Source organism: Mobula hypostoma, chromosome 13 (assembly GCF_963921235.1).
Source record: "Mobula hypostoma chromosome 13, sMobHyp1.1, whole genome shotgun sequence".
NCBI classification, from domain to species: domain Eukaryota; kingdom Metazoa; phylum Chordata; class Chondrichthyes; order Myliobatiformes; family Myliobatidae; genus Mobula; species Mobula hypostoma.
The window spans coordinates 27938260-27964401 of NC_086109.1; the positions used below are offsets into that span (position 1 = coordinate 27938260).

Sequence of the window (26142 nt, forward strand, 5' to 3'; positions counted from 1 at the left end):
CCATAGATGCTGTGTGGCCTGCTGATTTTCTCCAGCATTTTGGGTGAGTGGCTATATATCAATATTGAATTCTATTGTGTCATTGCATCTTTACATCATTGTGTGGTATGAAAGCTGCAAGACCCTACAGAGGACAGTAAAAACTGCCAAGAGGACCATTGGGGTCTCCCTCCCCCTCCCCCCATTTGTGACATTTACTGGGAGTGTTGCAGACGAACGTTCCAAAATATTGTTGAGGATCCCTAACACCCAACCACAATCTCTTTGACCCACTACCATCTGAAGGAGATACAGAAGCATCAGGACTAGGACTACCAGACTGGGTAACAACTTCTTCCCTCAGGCTGTGAGACTAATGAATACCCTGCCACCACCGAGGTCTCATCACTAGGACAGCAAGCTGTTTACCTGTGCTGTGCTTTACTACATGCATTTTCAATTATATTTTATTAATGTATTTATAGTATAATATTTTGGTTTATTTGTTGTGTTTAATATATTGTGTGGGTGCACTGTGGTCTGGAGAAACATTGTTTCGTTTGTTTGTATATATGTACAGTCAGCCTCTCTGTTCAACAACTTATTGAGTACTGATAGAGCACAGACACAGAATAAGGTTGATGTATGTCAATTTAACTGCCATTGCAATCTCTAATTCCCCATTGCAGCTAGCCATCAACTTTCCATATTTCCAATGTCTGGCTATAACTAAGTTGCAGCCTTCTCCAAGATAAATAAAAAATAAGTCTATTGCACAATTATTGTATAATTTTACCCATATTGTACAATGCAAGAAACAGATAGAGCAAGATTATTATAGAACAAAATAAACTCTCCTAAAGCACATTCAATTTAAGTTCATAATTAATTATGTTCAATTTGGATTATTAATGGCAATTTCCAAACCTCTTGTGTTTTTCTGCGTAGAACAAGTTCCTGTTGTCGTTTCTGAGACTCTAAAGCCCGAATTTGGTACTGAAAGAAAAAAAAATTAACAACAGCTTTATATCCAATGGCCATAAAGGCAGAATATATAACTAATAAACAGGCTTTCCTTAATCTTACATTGTTAGTGGATTCCAGTTAATTGGGCCATGATTAATTGGGGCAGCTGCTTCTTTGGGACAACTCTTAATGAACAAAAGCTCATCAAGAAAATAGCAGGATTTCCTTTGTTTATTTGGCATACTATGCCACTTAATTGGGGCCGGAGACTGTTGTCAAATAGTTTCTAACTAGCGTTAGATGCCTGTTTGTGTGGTCATTAGACAACTAGTGTTAGATGTGCATTTGTGTGGCCGTTAGACACTACACCGTGCTTAGAGTGAACAGGTCTTAAATAGCGTCAGTTGCGTGTGTTTGTGTTCAAAAAGCAGTGATTTTTGTCACTGATAGTTGGCAAGAAATAAGCATTAAGACAATTCAGAACCGTCTTGCTCACTCAGTTTCAAGCATTCAGGCTTGGAGATGCCAGAAACAGCTGGGAGTGAAAAGGAAAGGATTTCATTACTTCAACAAGTTGGGAACTACAAAGAATTTGAAAATATCGACGATTGTCTTGAATGTTACAATAAGAATGAAAATTTGGAGGATGCAGTCACTGATAGCATTGTATGAAGACAGTCTGTTATGTGCATTAGGTGTCGGTGCTGATTTTGTTCATTTACTGTCAATCAGGAGAATGTGGCAGCATATAGTGGATGGACTATTAGGAGTTAATACACAGTTGTATAGTAACATAGTAGCATTGATCGTGTTCTAATTTTTTTGTATTTCTTTTAATGCATAATTCGTTACTCAGTTAAATGGTAGTTTGTCTTCTTTAATATCTTTTTGAAATTTCGGCTAATTGAGACAGCCGCTTAATTGGGCCAAATTGTACTGGACCCTATGTGTCCCAATTAGCTGGAATCCACTGTATGTTGTTGGTCATCAATTTTGTTGCCAGAATTCATGCCTACTTATGATCATGTTCTCTCGTTTCCCCAGTACTTACTTCTTGCCTCCTCTGCTCCTTTTTCAGTTGTGCAATTTCACGGTTCCTTTTACTTTCAATCATCCTCATTCGTTGCTGATCTTCTCTCATCTGCTTCATGAGAGTTACCTACAAAAGAAAATTCCAGGAGAAAACAAAACTAGTCATTGGGTGTGGGGGAATAGGTTTTCCACAACTGCTTAATCCCACGGTGTGGGTTTTCTCTGGGTGCTCCGGATTCTCCCAACATTCCAAAGATGTACGGATTAGAAGGTTAATTGGTCTCATTGGTGTAATTGTGTGGCAAGGGCTCGTTGGCCCTAAGTGCCTGTTATGGTGCTGTATCTCTAAATAAGTAAGTACACAAACAAACTTGTAAAAAGAATGCAGAAGAAAGATCTCCCAAACATTCAATTCATTGCATATACTGATTATTCAGTGTACATGACAGGACACGAAGTTATGTGACATCATATGTACAAAAAGTATAAGTTACAGCAAACAACAATAATTGATGGTCTCTGGAAGAATATTAAGTTTGCCTGACCTGGAACTCAGACAACATTCAACCAAGTACATGACTACAGCAACAAATGAAAAGACATCACCTTAATGCATGGAGGCAATGCTTTTGCACTTCCATTCTAATTCACATGAGAAGCAGCAACCTTTTTGATACAGCTCTATCACAAAGTATGTATTTACAGAGAGACCAGGACAGATATAGGAGAATTAGAAATGGTTTAATATTGTCATATGTACTGATATGCAGTGAAAAGCTTCTCTTGCATATTCTTCAGACTGTTACACAGTGCATTGAGATAGAAAAAGGTAAAACAATAACAATGCAGAATAAAGTAATGTTTCCAGAAAATATGTAGTGCAGATAAACAATAAGGTGCAAAGTCATAACAACAAGTTAGATGGTGAAGTCAGGAATCCAGGTTTGAGTGCTCCATGGTCGAAGGCCAGTGATCGCCGTGGACAGACGTCAGGTTGGCATGCGCCATGGATGAAGACAGCGAGGATGACGACTGGTGACCCCTCCCAACCCCCCACCCAGGTCAGTGAGTCCCCTCGGGTCTGAGAGTCCGGGATTGGAGGTCTGTGCAGACAGGAGGGATGAGGACTCATGATCCCCTAGGTTGGCGAGTCAGTGAGTCTTGAATTCAAGGCCTGGCATTCAGGGGTCCTGTCATCAGTGATTCCTAGGGTCAATATCAAAGATTGAAGCCCAATGGTCAAAGATTGAAATCAGTGAGTCTGAAGTTGAGGTCCAATGGCTAGAGCCCTGGTTCTGGAAGTACACTGGGGAAGTCAGAGGCCTGAAAACTGTGTGAATGTGAACTGGCTAGAGGCATGGAAGTGCCTGTCTTGGGACTGGAGACCTCTCTGTGAATGGGTGAGTGTGAGGGAGGAAAGGAGCTTATTTTGCTGCTGTTTACCAATTTCTTATGCCTGCACTGTACTACTGCCACAAAACAACAAATTTCATGACGATAAACCTGATTCCGATTCTATAATATCAGCTACAACGTATTCCATGTCTACAAGAACAAAAGGACAAAATGATGCAAAAGAATAAGTTACCTTGGTTTTTCTCATTTCAGCCACTTCACTCTGCAACTTCCTCAACTCTCGTTCATAGCGAGTTTGATTTTTAAGCAGACGTGCATGTTCTTTCTGTGCCATCTGAAGTTTCTGGAGCTCTCGATTCATTTCCTTAAGCTTTTTCTCATAGTCTGCTTTAATTTTGCTAGCTCTTTCTTCCGTGTTGCATTCCATAGAACCTGAACCAAAATCATAAATATAATTTTATTATTTTCCAAGTTAAAGTGCCACCTGTATGTGGAATATTGGCATAGCACCAGGGTGCACAGTCATGTTGTTATGATAATTTAGGCTACTTTGCATACTCTCCTACCTGGTCTCACTAGATCAACACTCCATAAATTTAAAGGCATCCAAAATTCTGCAACCTATGTCTTAACTCTCATCAAATCCTTTCCCGTTAATTCATTAGTCAGGAAAAGGGTGTGCTGCTTAAGATCAACAGTTATTACTCATTAATAATTGTCCAGGAAATAGTGGTAGGAAGCTAAAGTATGAACTGCTGTAATCCTTCTGGAGAAGGTACACACAGAAAATTGTTAAGTAGGGAGTACCACCCTTCAGATCTAACAATGATTGAGCAATATGAATAAATTTCTCAATCAGGATGGTGCGAGACTTGAAGGAGAACCTGCAGGTGGTGACATTATCCCAAAGTTGTTGTCTTTCTTAGCAGTAGAAATCACAGTTCTGGGAGATAAAAATAATCCAGAAAATGTTGTAGACGCTCAAGTTAGTCACTACCTAGGGGTGGAGAAGTGTGGGCACGTAGCCAAGTGGTTAAGGCGTTCAACTAGCGATCTGAAGGTTGTGAGTTCGAACCCCAGCCAAGGCAGCGTGTGGTGTCTTTGAGCAAGGTACTTAATCACACAATGCTCTGCGACGACACTGGTGCCAAGCTACGTGGATCCTAATGCCCTTCCCTTGGACAACATCAGTGTCGTGGAGAGGGGAGACTTGCAGCATGGGCAACTGCTGGTCTTTCATACAACCTTGCCCAGGCCTGCGCCCTGGAGAGTGAAGACTTTCCAGGCGCAGATCCATGGTCTTGCAAGGGATGGAGAAACAGAGTTAGCATTTCAGGTCTGAGTCTTTTCAGCTGTTTTCAAAGATGAACTCTGTTTCATTCTCCACTGTTATTGGTTGACCTGTCCGGTGTTTCAAACATTTTTGATTTTTATAATTTCTTATGGTGTTGGTGTTGCCTGGATGAGTTATGACAGTCCATTTGGTAAATAGCACACAAACAAATCTACAGTAATCTGCAAGCATAGAGAATTTATATTCAGAGGGGTGGATGGGTGCAAGTCAAAAGGTTGTGTTGTCCTCAATGGTGTTGAGGTCCTTGAGTATTATTGGAGCTCCACTCTTCTGCAGAAGATCCGGGTACTCCACCACACTCCTGATGTGCCTTGTAGATTGTGGAAAGGCACCAAAGTGATATTAAGTATTGCTGACTGTGATGTCTATCTATGCTAATCCCATGTCCACATTTGGCCCATATTGCTCTACTCTGTTCTGATGAATAATATTCTCAATTTGGCCTGCCAAATATTTTGCACAACTGCAGCATAATACTACAAATGCCATCTTCACTACCTGTCTCATTTTCAGATAGCTATGTACTGCACTCCAAAATCCCCTTGTACATCGATTCTCTGGGGTCCCTGCAATTGATTGTATCTGTCCGGTTAGTTTTCGACACCCCAAAATGCATTACTTCACATTTGTCTGCATTAAATTCCAACAATCACCACCCCATCCAATATTCCAACGAATCTACATCCCTTTCACCTTCTCACAACCTTCTTCTCTACTACTCAACTAATTTTTGTGATATCAGCAAACTTTTGAACCAACTATGTTTTCACCACATACATACTTAATATCAAATAACAAGTCCCAGCAGTATACTACTGATTATGTATTTCCAGACAGAAAAACACACTTCAACCTCTACCCTTTGCCTCCAATAACCAAGCCAATATTTGATCTGGTTCACCAGCACACCTTGGATCTCATGTGCCCTAACCATCTGGACCAGCCTACCTAGCCTCACTAAAGTCCATGTAAACCACATATACCACTTCATTAATTTTCTTAAATTACCTCCTCAAAACAAATCAAATTTATGTGACACAATTTCTCCTGCATAAAGCCACTAATTAGTCTTTGTCTTTCCAAGTAAGCATAAATCCTGTCCCTTAAAATATTTTCCAATAATTATCCTGTAACTGATAACAACCAAGAGCAAAATCTGCAGAAACAGACACAAAATGCTGAAGGAACTCAGCAGGTCGGGCAGCACCTATGGAAGAAAAGTACTGTCAACGTTTCAGTTCTGCTGATGGCTTTCGGCCCAAAATGTTGACTGTACCTTTTTTCCATAGATGCTGCCTGGGCTGCTGAGTTCCTTCAGCATTTTGTGTGTGTTGCTCAGATTTCCAGCATCTGCAGATTTTCTCTTGTTTGTGATTTGAAAAATCTGCAGATGCTGACAAAGTTATAGAGGTTGCCATATTATATGCCCCAGGATCTTGCTGATGGGTCTCAGCCTGAAACATCAACTGTATTCTTTTCCATAGATGCTGCCTGGCCTGCTGAGTTCCTCCAGCATTTTTGTGTGTTGCGCTGTTACTTATGTAAGGCTCACTTACCTGCAGTTTGAAGAGATCATGTTGATTGTACCCTGAATGAAGAGTTGCTTCTAAAAGTTGATTTGAAATGACAGTATGTGGAATACCTTCCTACTCTAGCTTTTTTTTGTGGAGGAACAACTTACAACCAAAGAAAGAGGTATTTCTTCTATGTCCCAGAATCCTGATATGATTCATCAGTCAGCCACATCTGAAGGTCACTGCAGAATTGCAAGTTATGAAGAAGAATTCAACAGCAGCGCAATTGAGTTGAAAATGGTGCTAAAGGGGGGCAAGGATTCATCAGAGAGTTGATAATCTCTCTTAACTGCTGCACTACAGTTGTCCAGTAGATGGCACACCTCAGCTAATGCTGCAAGACAGCTTTTTATACATAAAAATATGTTCCTCAGGATCATAGCTTTAGCTTTTCCAATATTATTTGTAAACAATAATTGTTGTTTTAAGGTTGCCATAATATGCCTCATATTACAGAGCTGACTACTATCCAGTCTGCCAGAATGGGTATATAAACTTTGTTATTTATTTTATTTTTTTGGGTATATTGACTTCCACTTGCCCACCATTGAACTGTTCCCACAACCTATGAACTCACTTTCAAAGACTCTTCATCTCATGGTACGGATATTTATTGCCTATTTATTGATTTATTATTAATTCTTTATTTTTGTGTTTGTATAGCTTTTGCTTTTGGTTGAGTGTCCAAATTGGTGTGGTTTTTCACTGATTCTATTGTGGTTGTTCTTCTATAGATTTTGAGTATGCCCACAAGAAAATGAAACATGGTTTGTATGCGGTGATATACATGTACTTTGATAATAAATTTACATTGAACTTTTGAAAGATGGTTTGCAAAAAGCTAAACTGTACATGTCTTGATTTATCTTGTGTATCATTTGTGTCTGTGCGAACACTCTATTGTGAATTTTATTAGAAGTTAAGACACCACTGAAAATGCACTTTAAATAGGAATTAACCCCTCTGGCATCTGGAAACAGGAAGAATCACCCACAGATTGAAGCCAGAGGATTGAAACAGTGGCTCTTTAGACTGTGGTGGTCCTAATAATTATCCTCTACAAAGCAGAGGAAAAAAGGCCATTGGCTTTTATGAAACAGATTGCAACCAGAAGTAAAAGAAATCAAGAGTTTCTAATAATACTTAACAAAATATTCAATACTGTAATTACTTCTGTGATATATATTTTAAAGTAAGTTTTAAAAATAACTTTAAAACAGCTCTGATGAGCCAAGATATTGAAACTACATTTTTAAAAATCCTTTCAGATTTTACTGCTATTCAACATTGAGATTATGGAGTATCAGATGTACCCTTTGCCCTTTGTAGCCAACTTTGAGCACTCCTCAGCAATTTTCCTCTCTTCTCTGCTCCTCTCCTTCTCCTCACTATCCTTCTTGGAATTGTACGAAACAACATGGGCCGCCAGTGTCTGTGTTTCTGGAACACGTGCTGCAGTCTTTTTCTACCTCCAGGGAGGGTAAAGTGTGCCAAGTTAGTTATGAGCACATATTGTGGCTTTGTGCAATACTGTAAAAGGGATGTTTAGGAAACAGGAGTCCATCTTTATAGTTCAGCCAAATTTGATATCACTGAAACTACAAAAGTAATAATTCACCTCTTCTCCCCCTTCACCTACAAATCAAATATTAACCTATTAAAAAAGGATAAATGGAAATACAAAAAAACCCACGAATCTTTGAACTAAAAATCAAAAAAATACAATCACATTTTGATATGTGGTTTAGAGTTTTCTCAGGCTCAGCAGAACTAGTTGTTGACTTTACATTAAATACGTATGCTGAACTACTACAAGCAGATGGAGCATAATTACAACATATTTTGAAAACAAGATAATTAAGAGATGAAATGACACAAAAATTCAGTGTTCTTTTCACTGTCCACATTTAACAATTTTAATAGTATGTTTGTAGAGAAGTAGCCCATACCAAGGTTCTTCAGGACACGGTCTCGCTCTAGCTGTGTGTCCCGGATCTTGTTCTGCAATAGGATAAGTTTCTCCTCATATTGTTGTTTCAGTATTTGCAATCGTCGCTGGCTATTCTCAAGCTCATCAATCAGTTTCTGCTTGATTTCAATTTCACAAGTTATGTCGGCAAGATCAGCCTGATAGTTGACTGAAAATAGGAGAATAAAACAAGAGAAAATTTATTCAAGAGTTGTAAGCAAGTTACCAAAAATCTTAAATTTCAAGGCTGTGCAGCTGTCTAAAAATATAATCCTTTAGAATTAGTTAAATAAAACAAACAAAAAGGTATTACATATCACAACAATGAATTTTAAAAATGTTATGCCATTGAAATAATGTGATTTCTTTGGTTATCAAGTAAAACTAAAACAAAGCTCTGAGATAAGCATGCATATCTGTTATATAGGCTGCCTTCTGTAGCTTAGATATATATAGTTTTCAGTATATAATGCACATTAAAATGGTAAAGACAACAGATTTAGACCAGGGCACATCTCCTGCAGAAAGTGATGAATTTAAAGTGCTTAAAAGTAGATAATCTGTGATACATGCAGGTGGAAAATAAAACCATAAGAAATGGACAGGTTAGGGAATAAAGTCTAACCAAATTGAGAAAGACACTGCAGATTAGCTGATCAGATAACCAAGAGGCAATACGTTTGATCTGGCTCACAAACAAATCTGAGGAAAGTTTTTTGGATAGCAGTATAACATGACTGCTGTTTTTCACTGCCTTCTTTTCTTGTAAAATAATCTAGTCAGATTCAACATGATAAATGGAATTTACATTTTCCATATTAAATTAATTTTATTTTTATTTTATCTTATTATTTAGAGATTCAGCACCATAACTGACTTTTCTGGCTCAATGAGCTCGCTCTGCCCAATTTCACCCATGTGACCAGTTAACCTTTCAACCTGCATATCTTTGGAATGTGGGAAGAATCCAGAACACTCAGAGGAAACCCACTCAGTCATGAGGAGAAAACACAAACTCCTTAAAGGCAGCGGCAGAACTTAACCTGGGTCACTGGTGCTGTAATAGCACTAAGCTAACCACAACACTACCATGCCACATCTTCTAAGACTAAACTTTTGTTCTACTATTCTGAACAGAAGAACTGAGGCACAGCATTATAGTTGTTCATTTCTAATGTAATGATATCCTTCGGAATGACCTAGAATTTCAAAACAATCTGCATTATGGCTTTACCCAGTGCAGTGCAGGCTACAGCTGCCTCACAAGAGTCCACTGTTAAGGATGTGCCAAGCTTCATTTCTATAACTGCAGTGAGTTGTGGAAGCCAGTCAAAGCCTCTGAGGCAGCATCAATTCCAACTTGCTAACAGGTGAGCAGTAGTGGGGGAGGGAGGAGTAACATGAACTGGCTGGAATGTTGGACAAAGGCTGCAGTAAATACAGGGTGGAAGGGGAAGGGGATCTGGAAGGTGCCAAACTGAAGCCAGCCTGTTATGTGAAGGTAGATGCTAAACCTCTTGCATCAATATAGAGTGATTTAAAGCTGTAGCTACCTTTAAATGGGAGGTCCAACCATTGACCTTAGATGTAAATTTTACACTAGGATCTAAAACAGGCATTTGACCTTTGATTTGCATCAAGCAATGATCTTTGGGCTCATTTCAGGCAGATGTGACCAGAAGTAAAAATCAACATCACACATGCTGCAATTTTGGGTGTGGTTTATGCAAATTTTATTGCTTAATATATTGCATCCTGCAGTGCACATATTTTTGCCTCAGAATGAATTTCTAAGCTGAGTTACTTTGTTTTCACCCTGAAAAGTAGTTTAATAAAGCTCAGGCAATCTCTAAACACATCTTCCAATTCACTGCGTACTTTAAAAAAAAATTCCTGAGGCTCTAAATTTTGATTAAGCTTTTTATTTTGAACACATTAGTATTTTTAAATTTGGCTTCATCCAACACATGCATATATATCTTATTCATAATGGCAGGACTTTTCAAAGCACTCTTACACAGTAACACACGATCACATTTTGCATGATTAATTACAAAAATACTACCTTTCCAAATTCAATCATGAATCTTTTTTTTGTTCAGTTCTCAGCTCTATTTCAGTCCGCCTAATAAACGGAGAGATTTCCACTACAGATTGGGATCATTACCTTTCTCATCTGATTCAGTATCTGTTTCATCCAGGCTTCCATCACTGTCAAATTCGTCTTCATCACCACCTTCTTCTTCTTCACAGCAGCTTTCTTCCTGAAATTACAAAAGGATGGGATGTAGATATAATAGGCTCTTTGGTTGATTTCTCATATATTCTCTTCACATTTACTTCCACCTACACTCCTCCCCATCCTCAATACTGGTGGACTGTGTCTGGGAGGTGTACTGTCTCCATAATACACTATACTTACCTGACATGACTAATGTAACATCATCTTCCAAACCTTTGACCTCCATCACCAACAAAGACAAGGGCAGCAGAGCAAGGGAACACCACTTCTCCTCCAAGTGATACATGATCCTGAAATAAAACTATACTGACATAGCTGGGTCTAAATCCAGGAACTGCCCATCAATTAACCCGTAGGAGTACCATTTTGGGAAGGAATAAAAACATTCTAAGGGAAGTAAGAGATGAAGAATAAATGCTAGTCTTGCCAGTGGTGTTTATGGTAAGAGAGTATGGGTTCAAAAAGGGAAGTGTGTTGTTCAAAGTAAATGTGGAATTGTCCTGAATTTTTCTTTGGTCTTTAGCATACAAAACGTTGTGTCAAGCATATCTTTTTACTCTGAAAGGGGTCTCAATATGAAGCATTTTGTTGAATAAAGAGACTACTTCAGATCTACTGGTACTTCTCTCCGGTGACTTTGTTCATTCAATCACAGTCTATGCACTTAAAATTATAAATTAAGGAAGGAAGTAAGCAAGGCAGGTGACAATTAATGGGACAAACAATAATTTTAATCTATATATAATTTACTGTCGGGAATAAGAAATGAGTATCTAATCATGTATTGTGCAGACAGCAGAACATATTGTAAATTCAACCTAAAACTTCTATAATGTTCTAGGGAAGAATTGTAAGGCAATGTGCAAAGGAATAGACTACAGAGTGTGACGGGGTCCTGAAGTACCCCTATGAACTGTGCTTTTGGAAAGAGAGAGAGAGGTGTCCAACCCAGACACCTTGTTAAAAAGAGAGAGAAAGAAAGATAGAGAGAGGCGAAGACTGCTCACAGTTTGGTTATACTTTCTACAAGGACACTGGCACCTTCTGTGTTCTTACAGAGAGAGGAGGGAGGAGCTGCTTGATGGACAGCTACTAAATTCAGCATGGTGAGATAAATAGAAGGTCAGCTGTTAGACTTACATACACATGGTTTTGGACACTGAATGAGCTTTGTTGTGCCCACAGAAAAGGTGGGTTTTGGAGGATCAATCAGTGGCTCTCACAGTGTGAAAAGGGTGTGACCGGTGGGGAGTTATTCGTGTGTCCAGCCCTCGCCTGGGTTGATAATTCCACCACAGAAGAACGGTCCCCTTTGTTGTGGTCACAGTCGGTGACTTGTAAAAGATTTCGGAGGACAACGGGAAGATCGACGTCGCCAGCTCACCTGAAGACTCAAATATCTCCCTCTCTCTCTCTCCATCACTACTCAACTCAATACCACAAACTGAACTGAACTTTACTCATCATCGTAAGACTATCTATTTACCCCTAGACTCGAAGAAGCTTGGTATTCATATAGTTCCACACTTACTTATATATAATCATTGCTAACCTGTTTGATATATCTGCATTTATATCACTGTATTGCGTAGTTATTAATAAATACCATTAGTTAATAGCAATACCGGACTCCAAAGTGTTTTCCATCTCTGCTGGTTCTTTAACCCATTACGGGGTATGTGACAAGAGCAAAAGCAAGGGAATGAGACTCAATGGACCAAACTTCCTTATCCATTATTAAATAATAGAATATACACAAAAGTTATGTAAATTGATGATGTGCTAAATAATACTCAATTTTGTGTGTCAGTTTATTTACTTTTACTAATCTCCACATAACTTTGAAACATGCAAAATGTACTGCACTGAGATCAAGCTTTGCAGCATTTGAAGTAAGAATGTTAAAAAAGGTTAAAAGGAAAAGTAATTGAAATCAAAGGTGCAGGTAAGGGCCTCTACATCTGGTGACACAGTTCACCCTTTCTAAGAGCTACTAAAACTGAGAAGAAAATTATAAACATGAGAAAGTCTGCAGATGCTGGAAATTCAAAGTGACACGCAGAAAATGCTGGAGGAACTCAGCAGGTTAGGCAGCATCTATAGAAATGAATAAACAGTTGTGGGCGGAGTCCCTTCTTCAGGACTGAAAAAGAAGGGGAAAAGGCACCAGAATAAAAAGGTGGAGAAAAGGAAAGAGGATAGTTAGAAGGTGATAGACGAAGCCAATATGGTTGGAAAGATAAAGGGCAGGAGAAGAAGGAATTTGATAGGAGGGGAGAGTGAACCACAGCAGGAAGGGAAGGAGGGAGGACTCAGGGGGATTGATAGGAAGGTGAGAAGACGAAGGAGGCCAGTGTGGAAATAGAATGAGTGTAGTTATCCTCTTTTGTTCAAGAGCCTGATGGTTGAGGGGTAGTAACTGTTCTTGGACCTGGTGGTGAGAGTTCTGAGGCACTTGCACCTTCTACCTGATGGCAGCAGCAAGAAAAGAGCATGGACTGGTTGACAATGGATGCTGCTTTCCAACGGCAACGTTTTGTGCAGATGTGCTCAATGGTTGGGAGGATATTACCTGTGATGTGCTGGGCTGAATTCACTACCTATTATAGGATTTTCCACTCAAAAGTATTGGTGTTCCCATACCAGGCCGTAATGCAGCTGGTCAGCACATTTTCCACCACACATTTATCGAAGTTTGCCAAGGTTTCCTGATGAGTACTGGTTTCCCCCTCCTGAAGTCTACAATCAGTGATTGAAGTGACTTTGATCACGAACCACTGTCTGTGCAACACGGGATGGTTTGAATATCTCAGAAACAGCTGATCTCCTGGGGTTTTTTATGCACAAAAAGTCTTGAGTTTAAAGAGAATGGTGGAAAAAATTTTTTAAAAAAATCCAGTGATCAGCAGTTCTGTGGGTGAAAATGCCTTGTTATTGAGAGCGGCCAGAGGAGATTGGCCAGACTGATTCAAGCTGATCGGAAGGTGATTGTAACTCAAGTAACCACATGTTACATTGGTGGTGTGCAGAAGAGCAACTCTGAACACTACACATTGAACCTTGAAGTGGATGATTTATAGCAGCAGAAGACCATGAACTTACACTCAGTGGGCACTTTATTAGGTACAGGATGTATCTAATAAAGTGGCCACTGAGTGCATTTGTCCCAAATGAGGTACTGTCAAAGTCTCTGCTAAAGGAATTTTTGTCTCTGCTCTGTGGATGCAAGTTTGAGGTACTGGGCTTTAGTATGGTTTGCCTATTTGGAATCCCACTGCTAGTGCTCGAGTTTTTTTTTATGAAAAAAGATCGGAAAAGAGGGATTCAAATTGGGCAACTGATTGATGGCACCAAGAACAAAAAGGCTAAATCAAATACAGATTTGTCCAAAAACTCAGAGAAATATAACATACAAGATCCTTGATTTTTTCCCCCCGGGTTCTTTGCTTTTACATACCTCTTCTGCTTCATTGTCATCTGTCTCTTCCCAAATCTCTGTCTGTAGATTCTTTTTTCTTTTTTCCTTCTCTGGACTTTTAAGAAAACATAAATAAATAATTACATACAAAAATTATACGTAGCTATCCAATTCACGGTCAGTTACTTTTCTTTAAAATTCAATGATTATCTTTTTATAACTGAGATGTTAAGACATTTCTATAATTTTTCTATTTTTTTATTATCAGAGATGCATCCTCATTGGTGGAGATAGGTCGTTTTTTTGGACATTCAGTCACTTTAACCTAATATTACCATGTTGGTAAATATCTCAGTTTGCCAAAGGTCTGGCAGTAACTTTTGATATTTTCTCCCCACCCCATCCTGCTGTAAGATGTTGACAATAAAATATTTATTCCAAGGGGGAAAAAAAGTGTTTTTCCTGACAAAATAATAGCCCCAAGTACCTCACTGTCAATGATGTACAGTTATAGTTGTAATGTTTGAAAAGATTAATACAAATTGTACTTGGCAAGATCTCAGAAACAATAACAAATAATCTCTGTTGATGAGGTTGGTTAAGAGATGCACTTGAGGACACCTCTCCCTTAAATCTTTAGTTCTTCCACATCCCGAAAAGGAAAACGTCAGCTGTATTTTAAATGTGATTCAAATGATTCCAACACTGACAGGGGTGTACTGAAACAACACTCAGTTCTGTGTTTTGTCTCTCAAATGGGGTTGAAGTCCAAAATATTTTGAATTATAATGTCAGCCAATTCTATGCAAGGAAGCTGACATGACAACATCAAAACTCTGATGCATGGTAGACAAGGGGCTAGTAAGCTTACCTCTATTAGGATGCTCTTATGAAACACCCAGAGGTCTCTGATTAAAAACTACAGGAAAAGCATATTTAACCTTTCAGCTTAAGTTCAGAGGAACTCATTAATAAATGCACATATTATTCAATAACAATTTATGCATACAGTTACCTATTTCTTCTTTGTATTCTTTCCTTCTTCTTAAGCATTTCCAAATCTCTTTTTGCCAGTTCAACAACTTCAGAAGTATCAGTTTCCAGAGAGATGGCTAGACTTGATGCACAAGGCATGGGAGACAATCCCGCTGAATACGGAGACTTGGACGTCAGTCGAGAGAGATTGCGTCGGAGTGATTCATTCATGGCTTCACTTTCCAACAGTTTAGTCCTGTAAAAAATTGTCCATCATATCAGAGGATCTTTGAGAAACATAAATATGGAGTTTTGAACTCAATGTTTTGGCTGATAAAGGCAAGCATGCTTGCCTTCTTAACCACCTTATCAACCTGTATAGCCACTTGCAGTGAGTTATGAACGGACCCCAAAATCCCTTTGTTCTTCAACACTGTTAACAATCTTGCCATCAGCAGTGAACTGTCTCGTTTGACTTACAAAGGTGCAATATTTCACATTTGGCCAAGTTAAACTCTATCAGCCATTTCTCCATACATATCTGCAACTGATCTACAAACGTATATCCCATTGTATTCTTTGCTAATTTTTTACAGTATTCACAAAACCATAAATCCTTGTATCATCTGCAAACTTACTAACCTACCCATCTGCACTTTCATCTAGGTCATTGATATGCATTATCTAAACAGCAGAGGTCCCAGTACAGATCCCTGTGGAACATCTCTAATCACAGATCTCTAGCTAGAATCAGTCCCTTTGACCAACTCCCTCTCTTCCATGGGCAAGCCAGTTCTAAATGCAAATAGCCAATTCATTATGGATCCCATGCATCTCAATCTTCTGGATGAGCCACCCACAAGGCATTTAGTAAAACACCTTGCTAAAATGAATGTAGACAAGATCCACAGTTCTACATTCATCAGTCACAATCTTCACCTTGTCAAAGAGAATACTCCAGTCATTAAGACAGGACTTTCCCCACACAAAGTCCTGATTAATGTCAGTAAGCATGGAAATAAGTATTTTATGGAATAGTGATATAATTGATAGTAACAAATTGGCAGACATATAAATACAGAGTGCAGCAAAGTATGTAATTCTCAATTAAATTATACTTGAAGTGATTTATCCCAGAATTAATTACAATAACTATCTACTCAGAATTAGCATAGATATATGCATAATATGCACCAGAAAAGTCAGTAAATGATCCAATTTTGTGGTTTCAATTTTATCTCAGTAACGAAATTTGCTTTCTTTACAAAGGGACTGGAAGTGAAAAAATTGATTTTCCATCTAACTTTTTGAGTTGGGTTCACCAGCCTTATTTTGATTTTGTGGGAATCCTAATGATTGTCTCGCCTTAGAGCCATCAGTCTTTATTTCGCTAGGCGTCAAGTAGTAAATTGGTGAACTGTGAATGTGTGGAATTCATTGCCATGGATGGCTGTGGAGGCCAAGTCATTGGGTAATTTAAATGGATTTTAATCGGTTCTTGATTAGGAAGGGCTTCAAAAGTTATGGGCGGGAGGAACGAGAATGGAATTAAGAGGGATTATAAATCAGCCATGAAGGAGTGGTGGAAAAGACTCAATGGGTCAATTGGCCTAATTTTGCTCCTATGTTTTATGGCTTCATGAGGTGTTTTTCTTTTTTTGACATGGTCAGGCATTAGAGTCCACATTCTAAATAGGCATCTGTTAGTCTCGTGAGACCATGGATTTGTGCCTTGGAAGGTTTCCAGGGCGTAGGCCTGGGCAAGGTTGTATGGAAGACCGGCAGTTGCCCATGCTGCAAGTCTTCCCTCTTCACGCCACCGATGTTGTCCAAGGGAAGGGCATTAGGATCCATACAGCTTGGCACCAGTGTCGTCGCAGAGCAATGTGTGGTTAAGTGCCTTGATCAAGGAGCGACACACTGCCTCAGCTGAGACTTGAACTAGCGACCTTCAGATCACTAGACCGACGCCTTAACCACTTGGCCACGCGCCAACACTATCCACAATACCATATACAAAATGCCTTGGACCAACCTGAGATCCTCTATTTCCCGGATATAATTTTGAATTAGTGCACCTATTTCTTCATTGCCATCTCCTGCAGAACAAATAGAAAGTAGCAACTTTACAGAAGCAAAGTAATTTAAAAAGTAGGTTGTGGAGACTTTTTAAAATTAAAAAACATAATTAAATGGTTGGTCATCCATATTATTTGAAAGATGTAATTAACATAAAACTTGATTTCAGTTTCAGTTTGCAGAACTGAATGCAGAAATTGTCTTCAATGGTAATGCACTGTGAATGCTAGTAATTTTGATAAACCACAAAAATTGCCAGATATACTCAGAAGGTCAGCAAGTTGCTTTAAGTAAGAGAAACAGAGTCAAGATTTCATATTGATTATATTACTCATTGAGCAGAATGTTATAAGGCCAAACATCATGAAACATAAAATGTTAAGTCTGTTTTCCTCTCCACAGATGCATCCTATCTACTCAGTATTCCAGCATTTTTGCTTTTATTAAGCATTGTGATGGGGTTCAAAGTAAGTGTATTTATATACATAATAAAAGAAATAAAAAACATTGCACAATTACATCGTTGGTCACTAGAATCAGACTGTTCTCCCTGTCGATCAGTAAGCTAGTTTAACCATTCAATAAATTTAGGTAAAATCCAATAACTAAATCTAATAAAAGCTGAGAACATCACTTTGTACAACTAATCAAAGATGACATGGAACTAACCTGAACAGAAGACAGGTTGTTCAAAAAAAATCAAATGATTTACACATTACAATCAATTTAGTAATGTTGACTAATGATCTAAAGCTTTACCTACAAACTACAATTCATTCAAATAATTACAGTGATAAAGCTTATTTACTAAAATAATTTGATTTGAAATAACTAAGTGTCACAGACCACCTCTTAATAAACCAAAATTTGTAGAGAATTCTAACCTGCAAACTTCTCCTACATCATTTTCAATGAATCAAAGTTCTGAAACAAAGCACTGCCCTACATGAAGCATCATGAACTGATAAATTAAAAACTACTTTATGAGGAGGTATTAAAACTAGAAAATAATGATCTGCAATTGAGTACCTCAGAGAAGTTTCACTAGATATTGCTAAGAAGTTTCTATTAAAAATAAAAAAGTGTTCCTGAGATCATTGTAACAATTAATCATTTTACCTGCACTGGCTATAATTTGAGTGGCTTCATTACTCAAGAGCTGTGTCACTCTGTTATTTAGTGCATCAATTGTTTCTTGCATGGCTTTTAATCTCATTCGCAATGTGTCATTTTCTTTCTGTAGCATTGCATTTTCATGGTACAAGTCATTGTAACCTTCAGACCCATCAGCATCAATGACTCGTTTACCCTTAAAAACAGAACCAGAAACAAGTTTAAAACAGTATTTTCGTTGATTCAATGCGGTCAAAGAGTAATTGGATCACACACATAGGAAAGTTTAAAACAGTCAGTACATTATCATGCCCAGAAACTTCTCTCTGTAATTTCAAATGTTTTCCTTCTTTGGATCTGTTGTATATTCATTCAGTACTAGGTTAATAAACACAGGCTTTGTTTATTGTAGAGGTATTCTAGCAAGCAATGTTGTGGTGAGCCACAGCTACTTTTTGCAAGGTGCTGTATACGTTCATTAACTAATCTGGTTCTATTTCTTTAGCATATGGAAAATAAGTAATAATTATCCAATGTTCTTTGAAATAAATGAATAAATTGCTGTTCCATGTAGGACCATAAAGCACAGGAGCAGAGTTAGGCTGTTCAGCCCATTGAATCTGGTTCTCCATCCCATCATAGCTGATTTATTATCCCTCTCAATCCCATTCACCTGCCTTCAGCCCATAACCTTTGAAGCCCTCACCAATCAAGAACCTATCAACCTCCACTTTAAATATACCCAATGAGCTGGTCTCTCCAGCCATCCGTGGCAATACTTTCCACAGATTCACCACCCTCCGGCTAAAGAAATTCCCTCACATCTCCGCTCTAAAGGAATGTCTTTACATTCGGAGTTTGTGCTCTCCAGGTGGAGATGACGGGGAGGTAGGTGAACATACAATGCATAACTCACACTGTGACTAGAAAGCACTTTGAGTGGCAATCAATCCTCATTTTGTAATAAGTTCATTAACAGAAAAGTTTATATGCAGTGAAGCTTATGTCCACAGACGAATTCAAATTTTAATCTCTGGTGATTCATTGTCGATATTTCTTACCGTCTTGTACTCCATCAGCTCCATTTGAAGTCGAACAATCTCGGCTCGCAAAGCACTGATTTGTTGACTGGTTTTGTCTTGGTTAACCACAACTTTGTTCTTTATATTTCGGGCTCGATTTGCATATTTGAGGGTATTGAGAGTTTCCATGAAGTCACGATCAGATGGGCTAATGCAAGCAATCATGATGGTTCGACTGTAAGGAAGGGAGTGATTTTCATTCAACTGACAACTGGAAAAATGCTGTAAATATGCTTCAGGCTCTATACCAGGGTTCCCAACCTGGAGTCCATGGACCCCTTGCTTAATGGTAGTGGTCCACGGCTAACAATGTTAGGAACCCCTGCCCTATATGCCAATATTTTTTTAAAATCTGCATTACTTCTACCGTTGGATATCGTAATAAAGTATTGCAGGTCTGAACATTCTAAAATTCAGTTGAAGGAAGAATGTACTAATAATATTTTTTTTGTTTGTGCCATACTCTGCCAGAGCCTCGGCGACCACTTTTCTCAAGTGGTTGTCTTGGTGGAAAGATTCTGAGAATGGTCCCCCACGTCCTTCTCACAGTGCATGTTTTTTTTTACAAGGCCGAGCTGCGAGCTCGATACCCGACCTGGCACGGATGGAAAGCATGCCTGGGAGCGGCCTGACTGGGTTTGAACTCGGGAACCTTCGCTCCGGAGTCCGGCGCTGATGTCACTGCGCCACCAGCCGGCTTAGTAATAATACATATCCTGCCAATTAGACAAGTCAGTTTTTCTAGGAAGATTAATGATGTACTCTGAGATGGGTTTGTAGAATATTCCGATGGATTCAACATTTATTTGAGAAATAAAATTCGATATGCCTGTTAAGAAAGTTCAGAGAAGTAGATTTTCTAATTTTTTTTACTCATGCTTCCTCAACCAACTTTCTGAACTTCATCCTCAGCCTTTTACTTTGAACTTCTGTAATACTGTACCTTCACAAAAAGGGCTCTGTAATGGATAAATGCAGTGCAGTTGATGACATTAACATTACAATCCTATTCTAACCTGCCTTTCAAGCAACATCTCCTCTCACCTCAGTGAAATCTCTCAGATACAGAGTCCACTAATAGCACTCTTCAAATTGCTGAGGTGAAGATGTTGCTTTGATTTGCAAATTCATGCTCATGTCTGCAGCCATTTCTTCATTCATATCAGTCATTCACTCAGCCTTCTCCATCTCTCCTGCCTTCTCACTCTCTTCTGCTCCACTGTGTTATTTGATTCTACATTTAAAATGCACTAGGCTACTCTCCTCTTAAATGTTCTACTTCCTGTTTCACTCATTATAAAATATACTTATCTCCTTAATTTCATCACTTTGCAGAGCATCTTGCCGAATCTTGGAAAGTTGTGACAGGAAGCCATGCAAGCTGTCCATACTGCAGTAAATAGGTAGAACCTTCTTATCACATCCCTTTCCAGTTATTAACCCATAACTCTGTGGGTTTTAACCTTCCAAGTGCCAGTCAAAGTACCTATTAAATATAATTATGTTTTTCTACCTCTACCAGGCATAGATTTTCAGGCACTCACCTTCTCCAAACTAAAGTAAACAACCTCAGCTTATCCCCTTCTTGCAATTCCACCGTCTCCGCCGCATCTGCTCTCAGGATGAGGTTTTTCGTTCCAGGACGAGGGAGATGTCCTCCTTTTTTAAAGAAAGGGGCTTCCCTTCCTCCACTATCAACTCTGTTCTCAAACGCATCTCCCCCATTTCACATACATCTGCTCTCACTCCATCCTCCCGCCACCCCACTAGGAATAGGGTTCCCCTGGTCCTCACCTACCACCCCACCAGCCTCCAGGTCCAACATAATATTCTCCGTAACTTCTGCCACCTCCAACGGGATCCCACCACTAAGCACATCTTTCCATTCCCCCCCTCTGCTTTCCGCAGGGATCGCTCCCTACGCAACTCCCTTGTCCATTCGTCCCCCCCATCCCTCCCCACTGATCTCCCTCCTGGCACTTATCCTTGTAAGCGGAACAAGTGCTACACATGCCCCTGCACTTCCTCCCTTACCACCATTCAGGGCCCCAAACAGTCCTTCCAGGTGAGGCGACACTTCACTTGTGAGTCGGCTGGGATGATATACTGCGTCCGGTGCTCCTGATGTGGCCTTCTATATATTGGCGAGACCCGACACAGACTGGGAGACCGCTTTGCTGAACACCTACGCTCTGTCCGCCAGAGAAAGCAGGATCTCCCAGTGGCCACACATTTTAATTCCACATCCCATTCCCATTCTGACATGTCTATCCACGGCCTCCGCTACTGTAAAGATGAAGCCACACTCAGGTTGGAGGAACAACACCTTATATTCCGTCTGGGTAGCCTCCAACCTGACGGCATGAACATCGACTTCTCTAACTTCTGCTAATGCCCCACCTCCCCTTCGTACCCCATCTGTTTTTTAATTTTATACACACATTCTTTCTCTCACTCTCCTTTTTCTCCCTCTGTCCCTCTGACTATACCCCTTGCCCATCCTCTGGGTACCCCCCCCTTGTCTTTCTCCCTGGACCTGCTGTCCCATGATCCTCTCATATCCCCTTTGCCAATCACCTGTCCAGCTCTTGGCTCCATCCCTCCCCCTCCTGTCTTCTCCTATCATTTTGGATCTCCCCCTCCACCTCCCACTTTCAAATCTCCTACTAACTCTTTCTTCAGTTAGTCCTGACAAAGGGTCTCGGCCTGAAACGTCGACTGTACCTCTTCCCAGAGGTGCTGCCTGGCCTGCTGCATTCACCAGCAACTTTGATGTGTGTTGCTTGAATTCCCAGCATCTGCAGAATTCCTCTTGTTTGCGTTTTTAAAAAACCTCATCTTATCAATCTTTCCCAAAAAATTACAGTTCTCCAGCTCATGAAATAACATTTCAAACATTCTTTGCAACCTTCTTTTTGTAATCATAATTTCTTATAAATTAGTGACCATAATTCCATTGTAACACACACAAAATGCTGGAAGAACTCAGCAGGCGAGGTAGCATTAGGGAGTCCTAATGAAGGGTCTCAGCCCAAAACTTCGACTGTACTCTTTTCTATAGATGTTACCTGGCCTGTTGAGTTCCTACAGCATTTTATTTGTGGTGCTTGGATTTCCAGCATCTGCAGATTTTCTCTTTTGTAGACAAGTTTGTTGGAAAATGACAGAAACATTAGTTGTTCTTTATAAATTTCCTTTGAAGTATATAGCTGACATATAACATTTGATGGGTAGCAGATTTTCCTCGTCTTTTCTATTACATGGAATAGTATTGTGTAGTATAATTGTTCACTGGCTGAATTATAGTGACTGAAACTGCTTTTAAGCCATTGGTTAAAAAATGCTTTTTTTTTATAAATCTCATAAGTAAATACTAAACATAGCTTTTACTGCTTTTTTGTGTAGATCTGTTGTATTTTAGTACCTGTTTCCTCCCAGTGAATCTTGAAGAAGCCTTGTCAGTTTGGAATCTCTGTATGGCACATGATGGCTCTTCTTGCTTTGGTCTCCCAGAGCACTGATAACATTTCCCAAGGACAGCTTCAGTCAAAGACCAAAATGAGAGATTCAGTTAGAAAGGCAACTGAGTGGTATATCTAATCTTTTAATTTGATCAATGCCATACACTTCTAAGGTGACCTCCCTTAAACATATTGAACTCAATTGTTTCAAACTCATTAATGGTAAAAATCCAATTCTTCCATTCCTGAAATTTTAAGCTTTTATGCTTTCTGGACTGAGGACAACATATACTATATTTTAGGTAGAGAAAAATCAATATATGAAGTACGGTGCTCTGAATGTGTGAAAATCTTAAATATAGTAGAGGGGCAGACGCTGGGTTACTCAGTAAACAATAGCTAAATAATGTGTCTTACAATTTGGAAGTTTTGATTTTCAAAGTAACAGAAGAAGTGAGAAACACGATTAAAAGAGAGATTTGATTAATATAATGTGTAACTTGTATTTCTTGAGAATATTGAACTGATAATGGACAAAATAGTGAACTTAACCAAAGCAGATTACTTCACAGTCGTGCACGTGTTACAGGAGTTACAGAGCTTACTATCAGGAACACTATATCTCTGCAGCCGTGGATTCCATTCTAACATCATCATTTAATAGGAAAGCTCTTCACTCTCTTTATATCTTTACTTTCATCTTTATCTCTCAACATCATCCTTCAATAGCTCCAATACTGAGCTCTGAGACACACCTTCATCAGTATGCAGTCAGTGACCCCTTTATTACGAGACAACTGCTCGATAATGCCAATATCTAATCAGTCAGTCATGTGGCAGGCACTCAAAGTATAAAAGCATGCAGACATTGTCAACAGGTTCAGTTGTTGTTCAGACCAAACAAACAGAATGGGGAAGAAATGTGATCTAAGTGACTTTGACAATGCAATGGTTGTTGGTGTCAGACAATGTGGTTTGAATGTCCCAGAAACTGTTGATCTCCTGGGATTTTCACACATAACAGTCCCTAAATTTTGCAGAGAATGCTGTGAAAAACACACAAAAAAATCCACTGAGCAGTAGTTTTATGGGCGAAAACTCCTTGTTAATGAGAGAAGTCAGAGGAGATTGGCCAGACTGGTTCAAGCTGATAAGAAGGTGACAGTAACTCAAAGAACCACACATTACCAACTGTGGTGTGCAGAGGGTTATCTCTGAATGCACAACACATCAAATCTTGAAGTGGATGGGTTACAGCAGCAGAAGATAATGAACATACACTTAGTGTCCAATTTATTAGGTACAGCAGGTACTGAATAAAGTGGCCACTGAGCATATTTGAGGAGACAATTCACAGTGCAAGAAAATCTCCAGTGTGCTTCATCTTTTCCTTTCAGAACAAGGAAGTGCTCTGTTACTATGAAACATTCCATGCTAAGGTTTACATACCTTTTAAACTACATCTTAGCATAGTTCATTCCATTAAATACACAACTATCACAGCGAACAACATAAAAAAAACTTGCACTCTTGTTCAGCAACTTTCAAAACCTCGTTCCCCCAAAATGATTTACCACTGTACCTCCCTGTACATGGATGACATCACCGTCTTCTGCTCTGATCCGAGGTCAGTTCGCAGGTTGATTGGCATCTGCGAACAGTTCGAGTTCACGTCAGGGGCCAAGGTCAACCGCACGAAGAGCGAAGTCATGCTCTACGGCAACTGGTCTGACCGATCTAGTGTCCCCTTCACCATCAAGTCTGATCATGTGAAGGTGTTGGGGATCTGGTTCGGAGGGGCCGAGGTGTGCAACAAGAACTGGCAGGAGCAGACTGCCAAGGTGAAACAGAAACTGGGACTGTGGGGAGGGTGCTCCCTATCGATAACGGGCAAGAACCTGGTGATAAGGTGCGAGGTGCTCTCAGGGCTGCTGTACTTGGCGCAGGTGTGGCCCGTCCCCCAATCCTACAGTTCAGAAATCACCTGAGCTGTCTTCAGATTCGTCTGGGGATCCAAGATGGAGCAGGTCATTCGGGCTGCCGTGCACCCTGATGGCCAGCTTCGTGTGTGGCTGCATCAGGTTGTGCGTAAGACCCAGGTATGTGGGCACCAAGTACCACTATGTGCCCAGGCCCAGATACAGTGCGCATGCGCCGGTCGTGCATGCAGCCTATTACAGTCGTTCTGATCAGTATTCTTACTTTTTTCTTCTTACTTTTTAACTTATGTTATTCTTTGTATTTTTTTTTCCACGGTAACACATCGAAGCTGCACCCTCTCTAACATGCTGGTAGAGAAGAGTTTCATTTGGGTTTTTAGTGCTGGAAATAGTTACATTCCGACATGTCTCACTAGCAGGACAGAAGCATGGTCGCATTGTTTATTCCAGGGACCAGCTGCTTACGCTTATGCCGGCCGGTTTAGCAAGCAGAGCTGAAATCTGGAGGAAAATACACAGAGGATGCAGAGGGGGATCACAAAGTCGAGGAAAGAGGACCGGGTTGAGACAACAGAGACTTATGGAGAAGAGGAGTTCGGTGGGTAATAAAATGGACGAGTTCACAGCGCTAGCCAGGCGTCAGAGAACATTTCGGGAGTGCAGTGTTATGTGTTTCACTAGAACGGGGCTGCATGAGGACATACCCGATCAATGCTTTTCCATGGACGGCTTCCAGACCGTTCCGGCTGACCGGAAGTGCACTGAGAGCGGTAAGCGTAAAGGAGTTGGGTGCTTACTGTTCTGGTTAACAACAGGTGGTGCAATCCGGGTCATATTACGATTGAGGTACGTGTTTGTAGACTGGATATTGAACTTTTTACTGTTGGACTTCGGCCATATTCCACAGAGATACAACACTGGGCGGCACGGGAGGTCGTTCCTGCCTGTGGCCATCGAACTTGCGGCTCCTCCCGTGGAGGGTCAGACACCCTGAGCCAATAGACTGGTCCTGGACTTATTTTCCATCTGGCATAGATTGCATTTGTTGTTTGATTGTTTATGGTTTTTGTATTGCTATATTTATGTTCTATTCTTGGTTGGTGCGGCTGTAACGAAACCTAATTTCCCTCGGGATCAATAAAGTATATCTCTCTATCTATCTACCTGTCGCCCTGGCTACGAAGGATGGGTCTGACCCCACTCCCGCGCTATGCCCCAGTCAGCTGGTCATTGCCACCATACCTGTCCTTCGTAGAAAAGTTCTTCCAGGACAACGCCTTTGACCACAGAGCCATCAGGCAGTGGTCGGCACGTAATGCCTTGCAAGCACTGCAGGAGAAGGACGTGATGGATACAGTGGGGTGGTACCCCGAGCAGACCATCCAGTTCATCCGGCAAAATGCCTCATCGCCAGATCTCACCAACGTGCACCAGGACCTCGCCTGCCTGGCGGTGAGAGGGGCCCCCCCAGTCAGATCCCTCCTGTACGCCCGGGACATCGTCTCCACACCCTGCTGCCCACGGGAGGACTGCAGTGAGGAGGAGTCTGTGACCCATCTCTTTGCACACTGTCAGTTCGCAGAGAGGGTGTGGAGGAGGATG

The 26142-nt window shown here is 40.2% G+C and overlaps 1 protein-coding gene across 3 annotated transcripts in view; it reads right to left on the reverse strand.

The window, feature by feature from the left end:
- The window catches only part of kif21b (kinesin family member 21B), a 163362-nt gene that overhangs the window by 49544 nt on the left and 87676 nt on the right, over positions 1–26142 (reverse strand). For all 3 annotated transcript variants that reach the window (XR_010020103.1, XR_010020102.1, XM_063065499.1), the window contains exons 7-17: positions 22564–22679; positions 19119–19314; positions 18064–18253; positions 16901–16964; positions 14906–15121; positions 13930–14005; positions 10398–10494; positions 8211–8399; positions 3566–3765; positions 1997–2104; positions 907–975 (exon numbers count right to left, since the gene is read on the reverse strand). Coding sequence is in view for 1 of the 3 variants with exons in the window: in XM_063065499.1 (XP_062921569.1) it covers positions 907–975; positions 1997–2104; positions 3566–3765; positions 8211–8399; positions 10398–10494; positions 13930–14005; positions 14906–15121; positions 16901–16964; positions 18064–18253; positions 19119–19314; positions 22564–22679 (1521 nt within the window). In the remaining 2 variants the exon portion in view is untranslated. The remainder of the gene's footprint in view (positions 1–906; positions 976–1996; positions 2105–3565; positions 3766–8210; positions 8400–10397; positions 10495–13929; positions 14006–14905; positions 15122–16900; positions 16965–18063; positions 18254–19118; positions 19315–22563; positions 22680–26142) is intronic.